At 42.8% G+C, this 16371-nt stretch overlaps 1 protein-coding gene across 6 annotated transcripts in view; it reads left to right on the top strand.

The window, feature by feature from the left end:
* The first annotated feature begins 1833 nt into the window (after window positions 1–1833).
* Window positions 1834–16371, top strand: part of ECPAS (Ecm29 proteasome adaptor and scaffold) — an 85507-nt gene continuing 70969 nt past the window's right edge. For 3 of the 6 annotated variants that reach the window (XM_084834675.1, XM_084834673.1, XM_084834679.1), the window contains exons 1-6: window positions 1834–1928; window positions 2552–2596; window positions 9720–9850; window positions 10668–10784; window positions 13762–13880; window positions 15486–15635. In XM_084834675.1, the coding sequence (XP_084690801.1) occupies window positions 1907–1928; window positions 2552–2596; window positions 9720–9850; window positions 10668–10784; window positions 13762–13880; window positions 15486–15635 (584 nt within the window). In that variant the 5' untranslated portion in view covers window positions 1834–1906. Of the gene's footprint in view, window positions 1929–2015; window positions 2117–2551; window positions 2597–9719; window positions 9851–10667; window positions 10785–13761; window positions 13881–15485; window positions 15636–16371 lie in introns of those variants that run through there. The other 3 variants (XM_084834674.1, XM_084834677.1, XM_084834678.1) reach the window with 3 other exon arrangements.

Raw genomic sequence — 16371 nt, 5'->3', positions numbered from 1 at the left:
AATACTGCCAATTCTGTACTGAAAGTTTTATTTTTTTGTATTGTTAGACTGAATGGCTAGCAATACAGTTCTGTTATAGTTTGGTACTGCTCATGGATTAAGTATTTCAGATATTTTATGTTTGCCAACATTTTTTTACTTAGAAGAAAAAAGATATGAACATTTATTTTATGTGGTTTTAAAATTTCTGGAAATCTAACATTTGTATCTGTGTCCCACTAGCAGTCCAACTCTACTTCTATAGAGCAATTAAACAGTGAACTTGCAGTACTTATGCAAGGCTCTCAGGATGGTGTCTATATTAGTACACCTGTGGGTTGGTAGCACATTGGATGGGAATGGCTGTACAACCAACTCATGTACTCTGTACTGTGCTGTGTAGTCAATCTGTCCTTTTTTTCACTGACAGTTCTCTCTGATCCGGTATCAGTCTCTACACAGTTAAAGAAGACATCTGTGATCAGTTTTCCTGTGCAACAGAATTCTTGATTGAAGAAGTGGCCTGCAACTCTTCTTCCTTCAAAGTTGGTGAGCCAGCATAAACTTAATTATGTTGCCCTTGAGCCATTTAATCCTTAGTTCTAGTAAAAGAGAATTCAGAAAGTGTATAAAGATGAATTAAATGACCACGACAACAACAGAAATGTAGACTTATAAGAATGGGTCTCTCCAAGCTTTGGGGGCTGGTGGGCACATTTGGGATTTTGAGTGTGTGGGTGCTCTCACAAAATGACTGCCATGGGGGGGTTGCCCATTCATAAAACGGTTGCCATGGTGAGCCTGTCACAAAACACACATTTTTAGGAGGCAAACTGGTGAGATTATAAGAAAAGTAACTTGGCCAAGAACCTAAGTACAAGGCAGAGGTGGGGGTCTGAGCTCCAAAACACAAAACCACTCTTTTGAACTCAAATAAAGGTTGCATTGGAGGGCAGCACTTCACTTTGCAGCATGCCAGTCTCCCAGTTATTTTTTTTAATTAAAAACATAATAAGAAATAAAATAAAAATCAGGAGGGACAGGGAGCCTGGTGGGTGCCAAGAGAAGTGTCTGTGGGAACACTGATGCCCATGGACACCATATTGGAGACCCATGGAGACGCTCTAGGTTTAGAGAGACAGAGGAAGAGGCTGTGGAATAGGAGCAGGCTTGAGCCCTCCGGTGTTTTCCCATTACTTCCATCTTTCCCCTTACCACAGAAAAACTGTTAAGGGTGCAATCCTATGTGTGTTTAGACAGAAAGAAAATCCTACACTTCCAAGCATTCCCCAGCCAGCTAGCTGGGGAATGCTGGGAATTGTAGGGCTTTCTTTGTCTAAACACACACAGGATTGCACCCTAAGTAAGAAAAGACAGAATAGCTGCGCAGTGCCTTTTAATTACTAGTACCAGGACAGCTCTGTCTGAAGAAGCCTATGTTTCTATGCCCAGAGTGCAAGGGGATACACCCTGCTAGGGGGTTTCTCGAAATATACAAGATCTTCCTGTAATAATAATAATGTTATAATCAGTAATAATAATTATGGGCCTTTTTAACTTCTACCCCTGGTTTCACATTCACGGTCACTAATGTACTTAAACATCTCCATTTCAGTCATAAACATGCATTCAAAATTTGGGTTTGGAAAAAAAAAACACCTTCCTTCTGCTTGAACATTCTTTAACTACCAGACTGCAAGTACGACAGGACTGGTAATGGGTAGCAAATCCCAGTTTATGGATCTTAGGTTTGCTCCTGATCATGTCACTCAAATCTCTTTCGAGGTAGAAATGAATGCAGACTGCTACAATCACCTTCCGCAGATAGGGGGAGAAACTCTTTTTCTTTTTTTTTTCTTTTTAAGTGCTGACCTGCTTTTTCTCCACCACCCATTTTGGAGAAAAAGCATATACCACACCGAAGATCATGGAGGTCAGCACGGAGCCAGGTCAGTTCCTTTCAGCACCCTCTTTGAGAGAAGACAGATGACGGAGAGAAAGAAAGATTTCGCAGGGCACGAACAATAGGAAGCCGAGGGGTTTTCTTTTCCTTGTCTTCGATGTTAATACCTTGAGTCCATCTCTGTGTGGAGCTCTAGGCTTAGTTTCCCAGAATCAGGGAGCGGAGTGGCTGAAGGTAGTAAAAGAGGGAGAAGAGAGGGTGGGGGGAATAGATGGAGGGGGAGTGGGGGTGGGACGATGGCTCAGCTTTTTCTAAATATAAAACTAAAGTAAAGCCGGAGAGGGTGGATTGGGGGAAGGGTGTGTGTCTACGGCAGATACAGGGAGGGAGAGGGAAAGAGAGAGAGTCGCGGAGTATAAGCGCCGCTGTCTCCTACGGTGGTTGGTGTTTTAAGGGAGAGTCACAGGCAGGAGGAGGAGAAAAGCAACCACCAGCCCTTTCCCCCCAGCTGCAGCTCACTCTCAAGCCACAGGGAAGAGAGGCGGGAGAAGGAACAGGAGACAGGGGTGAAGAATAGCCCCGTCGTCCTCTCCCCACCCCAGCACACAGCCGCCCCGTGAGCGAGGAGACGCCTGGCTAAGATTCATTCTCCCTCCTTCTCTTCCCCAGCTGACAACATGGCTGCGGCCGCCTCTGCTGCCCAGGATGAGCTGAGTAAGTGTGCTCGTGTGGTGTTGCAGGGAAGTGGAAGTGTGCGCTCAAGTGGGTAGGGAGGGTTTTTTTCCCTTGGCTGACAGGTTTTATTCCTCGCTTCTTCTGCCCTCCTCCACGTTTCTTTCAGGGGTTATCTTTTAAAAAGCGAGCGTTTCTGCTCCAGGGGAGTGGTCGAGGCCTCTGTTCTTGAGTCTGGAAGGAGGTTAGGGGCATTGAGGGAGGATTTTGAAAAGGTGCTCATTCTCATATATATATATACATACATACATACATACACATATATACACAAACAACAAACACTTTGAGGGTTTGGGGTTATTTATTTATTTTTGCGGGGGTGGACACGGGGAAGGCTAAGGGTGGTTGGTGCCTTGAAAGGATGTGAGATGAGGCTGAGGAGAAGCCGGCCGTTTAGGCCTCTGTTGTGCAAAGTCATATTAGGAAATTGAAAGTAAAGCTTTCAGGAGGACCGGGGTGGTGGGGGCGTGGAGGGCCTCCCCTCAAAACTAGCCCTCCCTGACACGGATGCGCTGACACCCCGCTCCTCTTTTTCGCCCTTTCTCCGTTTTTGTTTTTTTTAAGATTCACTGTGATTTTAGAGTTGTTCGTACGTGTGCTTCGTTCATATAAGGATCGAAGAAACGAGGCATATCTTTTGCAAAAGTCTGCCTTGCTCATGTGGGCAGGCGAATTTAAAGACCCCCCCCCCCCGGTTTGAATGACTTCTGATTTTTTTTCTTCCTCCCCTCAGTCCATTATTATGCAAAGCGCAGGCTGAGCAGCAGTAATGACTTGGCTTTTCCGGATTTGTATCCGGTTTTAGGAGTCTTTCTTCCTAGAATTGGAGATCGCCGAGGCGGAGAGAAGAATCTACTAAGGTTCTCCCCCACACCCACTTTTTTTGTTTTTGTTTTGCAACGGAGCCAGTTTTTCAGCCGTGGACATCTTTGGGGAAAGGGGATGCTGCAAGTGCAGGGGAAGCATATCGCTTTCAACGTACGCTGCCTGCTGCCCCCCCATTGCCCTTCCAAATTCAGTGCCCCCTACCCCGCAGAGCGGCCCCCATGTTAAAGAGACGGAGGCCTGGCTTTGCCGAGGCGTGGCATGCCGGGGAAATGATTCTTTGTGACAGGAAATGTCTGCAGTTTATGGACTGAGGCAAGCTGGGAATTTTTTTTTTTTTTTTGGTCTCGCTGAAAATGACTCCTCCACAATCTTCACATGTTCCTGCCTCATCCCTGCAAAAGAGATACTGGTGAAGTTGCAAGGCTGTGTGCCGATTTCCCTGGGATGAAGTCCCATTGAATTCAGTGGAATTTTATATTTTTGAGTTAAAGGGCATAGGATTTTGTAATTATAATTGGGCTGTAATTATATTTATGCTGCTTGGATGGGCCACTCCCTTAATAAATGTATTGATCTCTTGTTCTTTCTTCAGAATAAGTCACCTTGTCTTACCTTGGGTAACCCTCCTCCTTGCCTCCATGCCTTAGTTTCTTTGTATTTGAAATGGCATGATCTGGCTCTATACTTGTTCCAAAATACGGAGAGATCATATTGAGATAAACATATACACATTTAGAGAGTAAAGAAATACTTATTTTAGGTTTTTCTCCAGAATCTCTGACTTAAGGCAGAAGTAAACTTTCTGTCTTATAAATTACCTTCAACAGCTATCAGCAGTGGCTTTAAAGTATAAAATCTCTTAGCAGATATTTGACTTTGAAACTTATTGTAACAGAAATTACCTTGTACATTTCAAAGCAATGCACATAGGTGGGATTTACATCTCAGTGATATTTACAGCTGGCCTGTACAGTAGATCAGTATTATTGTCATCGTATTGCACACGGGTGGGGGCTGAGCCTGAGAGAGAGTGGCTTGCTTAAGGTGACATGCAGCACAATCCTCAGAAGTAAGACCCATTAAGTACCATGGGAAGTACTTTCTGGTAAGTGTGCTTAAGCTTGCAGCCCTAGTGAATTTGTGTTTGAGATTTCAAAATCAACAAATGCTGTACTGTTCTAATACTTCTGTGGAGATTCATGGGGACACAGTTCTGAAATAATAGATCCCATTTGAGCACTGGGAAAATAATGGCGAATATGTTGTTGCCTGCTTCACATAGCATACATCTACTGTAATATTTGAAAAATGGATGTCACTGGCACCTATTGGATAGTGCTCTTGACATTATTGGTGACAGGTGACACAACTGCTTTCCATTGACATCTTGTGACCTTTATTAACTTGTAGTTTGTTTTTACTTCCTTACTGAAGTCCTTTAAAATAGTGCTGAGTAGCAGTAAGATTTCTTTCTCTTACTACAGCAATGCCTTGTCATGCAATTACCGCCCTATAAAAAAATAAGCACTTTTTTCCCTCCATGCAAAAATAATGTTGGAAAAGCTTTGCAGCAATAGCTTTGCATTATGTGAGGGCAGGGTATTGAATCACTGGTGCTGGATTGAGACTAGCATCATCACTATAGTCCTGATGATAAACTCCATTTTTAAAATTGTTTCAAAAATGCCCTTATTTCCCCTGCTCACTATCTCTGGGCTCTTTTGGGAATGGTTGCAGCACATTTCCTTCCTGCATTGCTCAGGTAGCACAAGAAGCACTGGGCCATATGCAAGGGGGACGTGCTGCAGCTCCTTCCCATGCCAGGGTAGTCCTGTCTGGAAACTGTGAGAACACTGCTGTAGGACAGAGCTGCACTATAGGCCAGGGGATTTTCACATTACTCTAGTGATACAGGGTGGAGGCATACTGCAGCAGCCCCTGCACTTGAAGGCATCGGAAGGAGCTCTCTGTCCCAGGCAAGTTCACCCCTACCCCAAGTCTTTGCTTTGTGTTTTCTGCCATATGCATAGAACAGCTTCCTCTATTTGTCAAACCCACTTCCAAGTCCTTCTTTAAATCCCCCATTGAAGGTCATTTCTTCCACAAAGTCTTCCCTAGACCACCACAGCTCCATATTTTTCTGCATTGGCTTGGGCTAGTTTGTACTTCCCTGACTGAAGACGTTTTGGTGCTGGAGGTAGAAAATTCAAATAGTACCCTCCTTTGGTGGTAAAAATATATTCATATACTAAAGAATATACAATTTTAATGATACCCTAAAAATAGTTGCCTTTGATGGGCTGCCTAACAGTTCTTATAGTAGGGCCAGCTTTGCCTCCCATCCTTGCCTTCCAGGCTTTTAGAAAGGCATTTTGCTGTGAAGGGTTTTTTGATTGACTTTTAATGCAGCTGAAGGTTTTAACTGGCATTATTCTGTGTGGTTTTATTATTCTTTTTGTCATAATGATTTTATTTTGAGCAACTCAGTGCGCAGTCCTAACTAGATAATCCTAACTCTAACCACCTATCCAAAGCAAGGCAGGAGAGGCATGGGGGGATTGTTCCCCCTGCGCCTCTCCTGCCTTCCTATTTTTCACTAGACAGCCATTTTCAGCTATCTAGCAGTGGGGGGTGGGCGACTGGGAGAGGAAGCTGCCGTACCACACATTGGATGTGTCGTACATGCAGCTCTGCTCGCCCCGCCCCAGAACGCCCCTTTTCAGTTGCTCCACGCTCCTCTTCCGAGTGCAGAGGACGGGGCTTCTCCGTACTGCCTCTGAGGCAGCGCGGATGAGGGGGGAGGTCAGTTTTCTGGGAACCGACCTTGGATCGCAGGCTCTGAGGTCAGTTCCTGGAAATGAGCATATCCTATGGCCCTCTAGACAGTGTCTAGTGGCCATAGGATTGCTCCCTCAGCCAGGTGGGGCTAAACAGTAGAATAAAAATATATAATAAAATTGAGGCCCAAACCTTGCCCTATCCCTTCTTCTTGGCCTGTCTTAAATTGTAAGTAAACTATGGCACACTTATGTTCTATATAGTTCCCATTCCATTGACCTTAAGTAAGTCCAATCACTTCTTCTTTACTCACTGCTCTTGCATTGTACTGCAGTATGTCTTTTAAACAGAAAAGTGGGATAGAAATAACAATACAAACAGGGATGACTAAACCAGCTCTTCCATGCTGACAACAGGGTTTCAGAGAGAAAGTTTTAAGGATCAACATACAGTATCACTTTTGCTTGCTGGTGAAAAAATAGATTACAAGAGGAAATAACTCCTCTCACTATAGAAAACTTAATATCATCGATAAACTGTTACTAATCTCTAAAATATATTATCTAGCCTTGCAGTTTTTAAAAGGGGTGGGATCCAGGGTCTACAGATTTTGACTGAGTTTCATAGCTAGCTTTTATTTTCAGTTTCACCTACCCCTGGTTCTGGCACATGCAGAAATTTTGTGGAGGAAGGGATCTCATCTCACTTTGCATCTGGCTTTAAGATGGTCAGGAACAGCGAGTGTGTCTCTTGATGGTTATGATCTTCCCCAAGCATTGCAGTTCTCTCCAAGTTCAATGTGATGAAGGGAGCAATCCCAGGAAGGGACTCTTGTTTTGTGCTGGCTTTCTGAAAGAAGTGGGCAGTCAACAGTTAGCACAATTAAATTTATGGTCACCACTGGCAATCACATTTATGATTGCCTTCCTGAGAGAGCAGACAACAGATCTCCTAAGCTGGTGTTTTTTTGAGAGAAAGCCACACACTCCTCCCACAGTATCAGTGTAGGCCAGCCTTCCCCAACCTGGCACCCTTCAACTCTCATCAGCCCCACTCAGCAGGACCAATGGTCAGGAATGCTGGGAGTTGTAGTCCAAAATATCTGGAGGGCACCAGCTTGGGGAAGGATGGTCTAGGTCCAGGAATGGACTTCTGTTTCCAAAGGAGTGTGTGACCATGCGCCTTGAGGAAGGACTGTGATAGGTGAAAACTTTGTAGAGAGGATGGATGGATGAGAGAGAAGTTTGAACTTCAGTAGGTTGAGTGTTTCAGTGTTCCAGAGAATCAAATGGTGTAATCTAGTGTAATGTGCTCTGTGATAAGGAATCGGTAGGGCATTGAACTGATTTTTTTTAAATTGATGAATTGTTTGCCTGCCAATCAATTTAATAATATGCAAATATAATATTTAATAAACAAAGGCTACCGTTAATTGTTTTTATGTCCTATTGCAGTAACACAGCAGGACTTCAGTACTTAAAAAAAATAAAGAAGTATGCCCTGAACGTGTGGCGTAGCTGATTAAAATTGGCACCCATTGACTCATCAACTAATACTTTAGGGCACAGTCCTTTTTATTTTCCCAGGCATTTTAGCGTTTTAGCTTTCTAAATTTTTATCTTTGCTGTTTTAAATCTGTATTTTAAACTCCTGCACTGCTGCTAGGTTTTATTGTGGTTGTATTGTTATATTGTGGTTTTAATGTTCTGTATATTTTAAATTGTTTTATTGTGTGTTGCTTGAATTTAATTTTTGTGAACCGCCCAGAGAGCTTTGGCTATTGGTTGGTATAGAAATGAAATGAAAAAATAAATAAATAAATAAATAAATAAATAAATAAATTCCTCACTGATTGGAAGCCCCCAAACTCAGAGGCTTCCGATCATCCAGTGCAGGTTGGGAGGAGTGGCGGAGGTGATCTTTGCCTCCCTGTCATCCCACCCTGCAGATTTTGCTAGATGGGCTTTTCAGCCGATCTAAGGGGAAGGAAGGAAGCTTGGAGAGGCTCAGGATAACTCATATTCTGGCTTCTCTGGTCTCCTCCCTTCCCCACCCACTGGAATACCCCCTTTTCCCCCTCTCCAGGGTTGAGTTTCTGACCTCGAAGAGGCAGCTGGCGCAGTTTTCTTGGTGCTGGCTGTGAGGGGGTGGGGGAGGGGGTCAGATCTCCGACTTCCCCTCAGAGGTCGAAGAGCTGTCTCTGGTCTCGGGGGAGTTTTACGAGCAACCCTATGGTGCCTGGGATGTTCTCCCAGGGACTGTAGGATTGCTCTCTCCGTTGATTAATATATGAATTAAATTATTAAAACTTTCAATTTTGGGATATGCCATAATTTGGGCAAAAGAAGCAAAAACATATGACCTAAAAGGAGGTTCAAGGTTTGTATGTTATTCATGTGGTTCTCTTACATGCTAGGCATGCCCTTTCATGCTGATGCAGATGCTCTGCAAACCATGGTTATCAAATTGGAACCACCCTCATGAATACATGCTTCTCTTTTCACTTCCCCAGCGTAATTCATGTCTCCCTTCCCTTCCTGGCATTAACCATGGTTTGTATCAGTTTAAATCTAACACAGAACCATGGTGCATGGTGCAATGTGGGTGGAGGGAGAAATGGCTCTGAGGAGGAAGGAGGGAGGGAGGGAGGGTGTATTTATGAAGCTGGCTGCCAGTTTGCAAACTATATTTTGGAGAAGGAAGCAGCATTATCAGTACACACAAAAAAACCTGTGTTCTTGAAGCAGCATAACATATTTTCCTTCATTATAGCTTTTGGTTTCCACAGAGAGGTGCAGCTAGCGTAAGATGTGGGTTTTAATCATTGCAGTTAAGGTATTGTTTAATGTTTTGTTATTCACACGGACCCCTTAGGATCAGACTAGCTACAAATTAAAACAAACAAAAAGGACTATTGACGACTCTGCCTGTGACACAAATGTTATGTGGCAGTGAAAAGTATAACTGCTGGTGCAGTGGAATCAGTGGCATTGTTCCAGTATCGAATATCAGCACTCATTTGTGTGGGATGTTTAACCGGCACTGTTGTGAAGGGTGCTAAGATAATGAAATAGATTGAGTATTGACAGTCAAAAACCTTAAGTTAAATAGTACTAATATGCAGTCAGCTTTGTTTTAGTGGTGAATAAAGTAATGTATATTTTTTAAAAGTGCTCAGCTTACTAATAATACAGTTTACAAAGAAGATGCTATACTCTTTGATAATTTTTTTTCTCTAGATTGGTTTTCAGACATTATGCATATTCATAAGTCTGCACAGTTTCTATGATGTATAGATAACTGCTATCAATCCAGCAGAAGGATCACATTATTCTAGGAATGTTGTACGGAGAGCATTATTAAAACAGATTGAGATGGAAGTATATTGAGAAAGAAGCCATTGTATAATTTACATTTAAAACTGAGCTTGAGGTATGACTGTTTTACTATTTGTTATACATTTTTAGTTCTGAGTTAGACTCTCTCTTCCTTTTTATAGATCAACTTGAACGTGTCTTCTTACGTCTTGGCCATGCAGAAACAGATGAGCAATTGCAGAGTATTATATCCAAATTCTTACCCCCTGTTCTTCTGAAGCTTTCCAGTACACAGGAAGGAGTACGTAAGAAGGTATGTATGGTTGTCTGGGCACAGAAGCTTAGGAAAATACAAAATGTTAAAAATCCTCCCACAAGTTAGATTTATACGCTTGTAATTTATTCTGGTTGAAGCCAGTGGCCCAATTCGCATGTAAGACATCCCATGGGTTTGTTATTATGTTTGTTATTAGGGTTTTTCATGTATAAACTTTAATATTCCTCTTGTGCGCTCACCACTTATGCTTGGCGTCTGGTTTCCCAGACATCCCAGGAATGCCCCATTCGTGGGTTGTTTGATGCAGTGTCTGAATTTGGAACTCTGGGTTGTTGAAGGACAAGTAACCCTGAGTTTGAACCCATGGTGTGTTCCTGGGTTGTTAGAGAAATTGGATACAAAGCAGAAATGGCAAGTGGGTGGGAGACGGCGCTCATGCTTGCTCTCACGTGGTCTTGACAATTCATGGGTTAAACAAGCCATGAACTGCCATTATGTGAGAACCAAGACAGTGAGTGTACCATCACATCAGGGTTTGTTTTTTTTAAGTTAACATTTTATTTTTTGCTGGTACCATGCATTTATTGTAGTGTTCTGATTCAGGAAAATATAAGGGTTTGGTTCAGTTTTTGGTTCAGGTTAAGATTATCTCCTTGGTCTCATCATGTATACGGGCAAAAGGAATAACAAATGGGAGCTATGCTGAGAAAGTCTTTATGGAAATAAATATATAGTATATGGGTATGTTTCCCCTTGATAATCTAGAAATTATTAGTACAATTTATTTCAGACTTCAGAAGTGTAACTGGAAAATCTAAGCCAGTGAAATGAAGGATTAGGTCCTCCCTTTCAGGTTATGGAACTGCTGGTTCACCTGAATAAACGTATCAAAAGTCGTCCCAAAATCCAGCTTCCAGTGGAGACCTTATTAGTCCAGTACCAAGATCCTTCTGCAGTGTCCTTTGTTACAGTAAGTGTGTTCTTCCTAAAGATATTTCTGAAAAAATATGAGATACTGTCTTTTTTCCCCTGAAGACTTGTTACAGTTAGAAACATCATTTGTTATTTGGGTTTTTCATGTATGAACTTTAATATTCCTCTGGCTGTCAAGTAAAGCCCAGCCTAACTGAAGATCCCATTAGGAAGCTGTCTTATACTGAGTTAGACCGTTGGTCTGTTTAGGTCAGTACTGTTTTCACTGAATGGCAGTAGCTCTCCAAGGTTTCAGATAGGAGTCTTTCCCAGCCCTACCTGGAGATCCCAAGGACTGAATCTGGGACTGTTTGCATCTAAAGCATGGGGAATATTACTGAGCTTCTACCTTTCCCCATTGATTTAGGAGATGTAAATATCTAGTAAGAGCTTGCTAACCTTAATTTCAAAACATTAAAACGTACTTCTATGTATGTAGAATTTCTCAAGTTTTCCTTGCTGGTGGTTCATTACTTCCTTTAGATTTATAACCTGATTCCATTGCCAAAGGTCATCTCAGATTCCCCCCCCCCCCCAAATCAGGAGGGAGATTACACTTCAGTGAGTCGGGGAGGGGGTAGGATGTTGAAAATAGCCAGGTAGCTACCAAAGCATATGTGCTTGCTGTTTAAAAAAATAGTTCACAAGTAGTGGTAAGGGCTTTTCCAGTTAATTGGAGAGACTGTGGTGGGAGATGGAGGTGGAAGCAATCTCTTAGATATAATGGGCCCAATTCGTTGAGATCTTTAGCAGGTGAAGGCAGCACTTTGAATTTTACTTGGAAGACAATGCAGTCGCTGGCTGGGTTCAGACAACATGACAACCCACACTCAAGGGTTGAGTATGGTTGAGTGTGGGCTGTCATCAGTAGTGTAGTGGCAAATTCAGAAGTGCAGGGTCCCTTCATGACAGTCACAGCCACGCCCCCTTCTAAGATTGTACAACTTTGTAAGATATACAGCCTTCAGCTGGGATCCAAAAACAGTACAGCTGAGAGTAAGGCAGTGGTATTTCAATTGGATGTCTGAGAAAAAATACAGGGGTGTTAATCTTTTTCACTCACTCACTCACACACTCAAACACAAACATTTTAGGTTTTCAAAATATGATACTCTATGGAAGCATCACTCTCTCAACTCAGTCCTCATGGACAGATCCCTTTTCGTTTAAATAGCCCCCTTGCACACTCCCTTAGCGCCCCAGCATTACCCATTAGCCTTTCCTAAGCTCCTTCATTATATCTCTCCCATCCCTCAACAGAAACGTCCACACACCTAGCTGGATTGAACCACACACACGCACAGCTTCTATCTCCTCTCCCCGCAACTGATTTTTTTCTGTTTCCCTTCCTTCCACCAAGGTTTGTTTGGCCAGATACATGCCAACCTTGTACCAAAAAGTGTACCTGACAGAGCAGATTGCATTTGGCAATTCTGCTTACTGTAAAAATTAATGTTCAAGAATTAACAGTGCAATCCAATGGGTGTTTATTTCGAATTAAATTTACAGAGATCTTGGGAAGGCAGCTAAGGCTGCAGTCCTATGCACACTTACCTGGGAAAAAGCCCAATTGGCAATTGAACATAGTGGGACTGACTTCTGAGTAAACATGAATAGAATTGTGTGATAAATTCTAAAAACTGGCACAAACCAGCCACCTGCCCTGCCCATAAGTAAATAATGGTGGCAGTGCTCCCCCACCACTCCTGCTGCTGCAATGGCCAGCAGCAGCAGCAGCCCTGAATGGGTGGCCAGTGTTTCAGGAGACAAGGGCAGTGCCGGGCACGCAGGCATGGAGCAGGGATGGGCGAAGAAGCCAAGAGCTGGGGGGGGAGGGCGAGAGGAGGCTGCAGAGCTCCCTCAGGCTCCCTCCCTCTCGCTCGCTCGCTCCCTTTGTCTCGCCGGCTCTGCATAGTAGATGAAAGGCAGCCAAGGGGCAGCTGCCCGCGCTCCCTCTGCTCCCTCCTCCTTCCCTAGCAGACTGCGACCCGGCCGGGGGCTGGCTTCAAAAAAAGTGCTGGAGCTAAGCCCCGGCATGACCAGCTACCACTACACCACTGGCTGTCATTGAAACGTGGGTTGTTGAAAAGTGGGTTTTCGTGTTGTCTGAACCCAGCCGCAATAACAAACCATGGTTTGTTAACCATGAACAATCCACAGTTCACAACCCAACAACAAACCATGGGTTCTCTTCATGGGTTCATGGTTAACAAACCATGGTTGGTTAGTCTAGCTGGGTTCAGACAACATGATAACCCGCATTTCAACAATAACCCACGATTCACTGACAACCCATACTCAACCCCTGAGTGTGTTATCATGTCTGAATCCAGTCAGTGGGTTGCAGATGTAGTCTGCTCCTGGCAACCCACTTCTGTCAAGAGGTGGGTGGCTGCATCCAGGCCCATTTAGTGTGCATTTCAGTAGCCTCACTAAAGTTTATAAAGGTGAATATGGAGGTTCCTAGTGAACCAGGCTAGTTGACTAGCAAATATAAAGGGAATTTCAGTGCCATGTACCAAGTACAGGCTTCTTATTTAAAAATTTCCTAAATCTTTGTGCAGCTGTCTTAGGGCAGGGATGCAGAACCTCAGACCCGTGAACCAAATCTGCCCCTCCTGGGGGCCAAATCTGCCCATTCAGCGTTCTCCGGATGGCCACAGCCCAGTCCCCTGTCCATGCCCCTTTAGCTCAACCACTGATTGGTGATTTCTCAGCTTATGTGCAGTTTTTTCCTTCAGTCTCAAAGGTTGAAATGCCTCTCCTAAAGCTTATTTACTGGCAGTAAGAGCTTTAAGCTAAAATAGGCTGGTATATATTTTTTCATTTTGGCCCCACCCACCACCGGAATGTTCCCCCTGAAAGCTTCTCCAAAATGGAATTTAGCTCTCGGGCTAAAAGAGGTTCTGCTCCTCTGCTTTAGGGGCTTGTTCTTTTGCAGTGGTGCTATGTAGCTGTATCTTGAACTTTTGCAGAATTTTACAATAATATATGTTAAGATGGGTTACCCTCGTTTGCCTGTGGAAAAGCAGTGTGAGCTGGCTCCCACTCTCCTTACTGCAATGGAAGGAAAACCTCAACCCCAACAGGACAGGTATGGTGTCCTCAGCATGCAGCTTCTTTTTTCTCGACTTAATTTTAATTGCCTAGTTTTAAAATCATTGGTTCCCTTTAATATGTATTTATTTATTACTGTTTATGATTGCATTTATAGCTCACCTTTTTTCCTCTTGCAAGGAACTCAAGGCAGCTTGCATGGTCCTTCTTTCCATTTTATGCTCACTCCATTTTATCCTCACAACAACCCTGTGAGGTAGGTTAGGCTGAGAGTCAGTGACTGGCCCAAAGTCACCCAGTGAGCTTCATGGCCAAGTGGGGACTAGAACCTGGATCTTCCAAGTCCCAGTCTGACATTCTAACCACTATACCACACTGGCTATCAGTGTGGACCTGATGGTATTTAAGACTGCAGATACATAGAATCATAGAATAGTAGGGTTGGAAGGGGCCTACAAGGCCATCGGGCAGTATCATGTGTTACTGCCCTTCTGGGATTTAGATTATACATATGGAGGGATGTCGTTTGAATGTTTCCCAATGTGAAATTCTATCTGCAGGCAGAAATATAACATGTCAAGAAGAAGGCTGGGCTAGAATTGTCTCATTTCCATCCTTGCTTTTCTCAGGGACGTTTTGATGTTTTTGTTTAAGGAAGCACAATTGAGTTCTTCTGTATATTGGGCACTTTTGGAAATGTAGACATTAAAATTAGTTAGTTCTTAAGGCCATGGAGCTTATGACTGTCTGCACACAACAGTAAACCAGATTTTTTTGATAATCCTAGTTTATTGTTAATGAGGTGGGCTGGTGCATGCAGCTGTTTCACAGGAGCAGCTAGACTAACCAGAATCCAAAAGCTTAGTGTGTTTGCTGAACCAGGGCTCCAGGCTTGTTGTGGCTTTTACAATCCAGAATAACAAATGAGGGTTTGTTTTTGGTTTACGATTCCTGGCTTGTTTGGGAATTACAAGCCAAGAGCTCCAGTTTGGATGATAAAGTAAACTTTTGAATTCTGGTTAGTTTAGCTCTTCCCACTGGTGGGAGGAGCCAAGCAGAAGAGAACAGTAAGCTAGGATTCTCTGGAATTCTGGCTTATCATTGCATGTGAAAAGAGCCAATCTGTCCTGGTGCTCCAGTTAAGCATTTATAACATTTAAATAAAAAAAGTGCTCCATTTATCAAGCAGCATTCCTACAGTATATAGATACATCATAATTTGGGGTCTAACCTGCTGAGTTACTAATTACCATCAGATTTAGTTGATTTCAGTGGAGGCTTAAAGATTCAGTTCCATTTGGGACTAGCTCCTAACTAGATACAAAAGTATATTTTTTATGTAGATGTCATTGCTTGCAATTCCTAATTTTAGATTTAGAAAATGCAGATTCGTGTTTACACAAATGGAGATAAAATAAATGAAAATAAAGATGAATTTTTAAACACTCTTAAAATGTTATTGGAGTTTGCTTCTTGCTTTCGCTTCCAATGTTAGCTGTGATAGGTATCCAGTGAAAAATAATAAGATTATAAAAGCAATTTTCATAGGCGCGACTACTGTAATTTGTTTGCTTAGTGTAACAATTCACCTGGCATCTTGTTGTTTTATTAAATAGTTGCAGTAAATATAATTGTTTTTCAGCCTAATGCACCTTCTAATACCAACCCTTTTTCACATGAAATATCCCGTTGAACCTCTGAAAGCAGCTTCTCCATTTAATCTTGCTGAAAAACCAAAGACTGTACAGCTGCTATTGGATTTTATGTTGGATGTCCTCCTTATGCCTTATGGGTAAGTAATGGTGCAGAAAAGCAATGGCCATTTCTGCTCCCATACTAGTGTATGGTTGGTGCTGTTAAGGTCACATAAGGAAGTGGGGAAGCCTCTCATTTTTAAATTGGTGTTCTCTTGAAGGTACAGCTGCTGAAATTCTCTAGCTAGCATTCTAGGCCTTAAAATTCTTCTTGAAGTACATCAAAACTTTAAACAGGGCTGAGACCTTGTTTTCTACCGCAGATCAGTTATAAACTGATGGGCAAATCAGTCAGTGCTGATTCTTATGGTAATAGACCCCACGCAGAAGCTGCTTGAAATGTTTAGTGGCTCTACCTGGGTTCTGATTCAGACATAGTTTCTGATGGGTTAAAGGAAGCCCTGTTTAGTAATAATCAAAGTTACTGGGTGAGTGGATATAATAGTTAAAAGTGGTTAGTCTTAGGTGTGGGAATGTGTGCCCTAGAAGGTGGTGGAAGACAATGATCCAGTTTGCATGTAACGTTAGCAAATCGTGGGTTAATTAATTAACCCATGATTTGCCAGGCCACTGTCTCTTTAAATATACAATCTCTGATTGGCATAGTTGTAGGTTGCTGCATGATGTGTGAACGTGGACATTTTGGGTTATTCATGGGTTAAACAGCCCAAAGTTAACCCATGATTAGTTGTTAAGTTAACATTGGGTTGTTTAACCCACAACAACCTAAAGCTGCACATTACACAGCAGCCTTTGATAAAAGGAGGTTGTATA

Source organism: Heloderma suspectum, chromosome 2, assembly GCF_057233095.1.
Source record: "Heloderma suspectum isolate Gila_16-S chromosome 2, 16-S_ref, whole genome shotgun sequence".
Classification (NCBI taxonomy): Eukaryota; Metazoa; Chordata; class Lepidosauria; order Squamata; family Helodermatidae; genus Heloderma; species Heloderma suspectum.
This window is presented reverse-complemented; position numbering and strand designations above follow the sequence as displayed.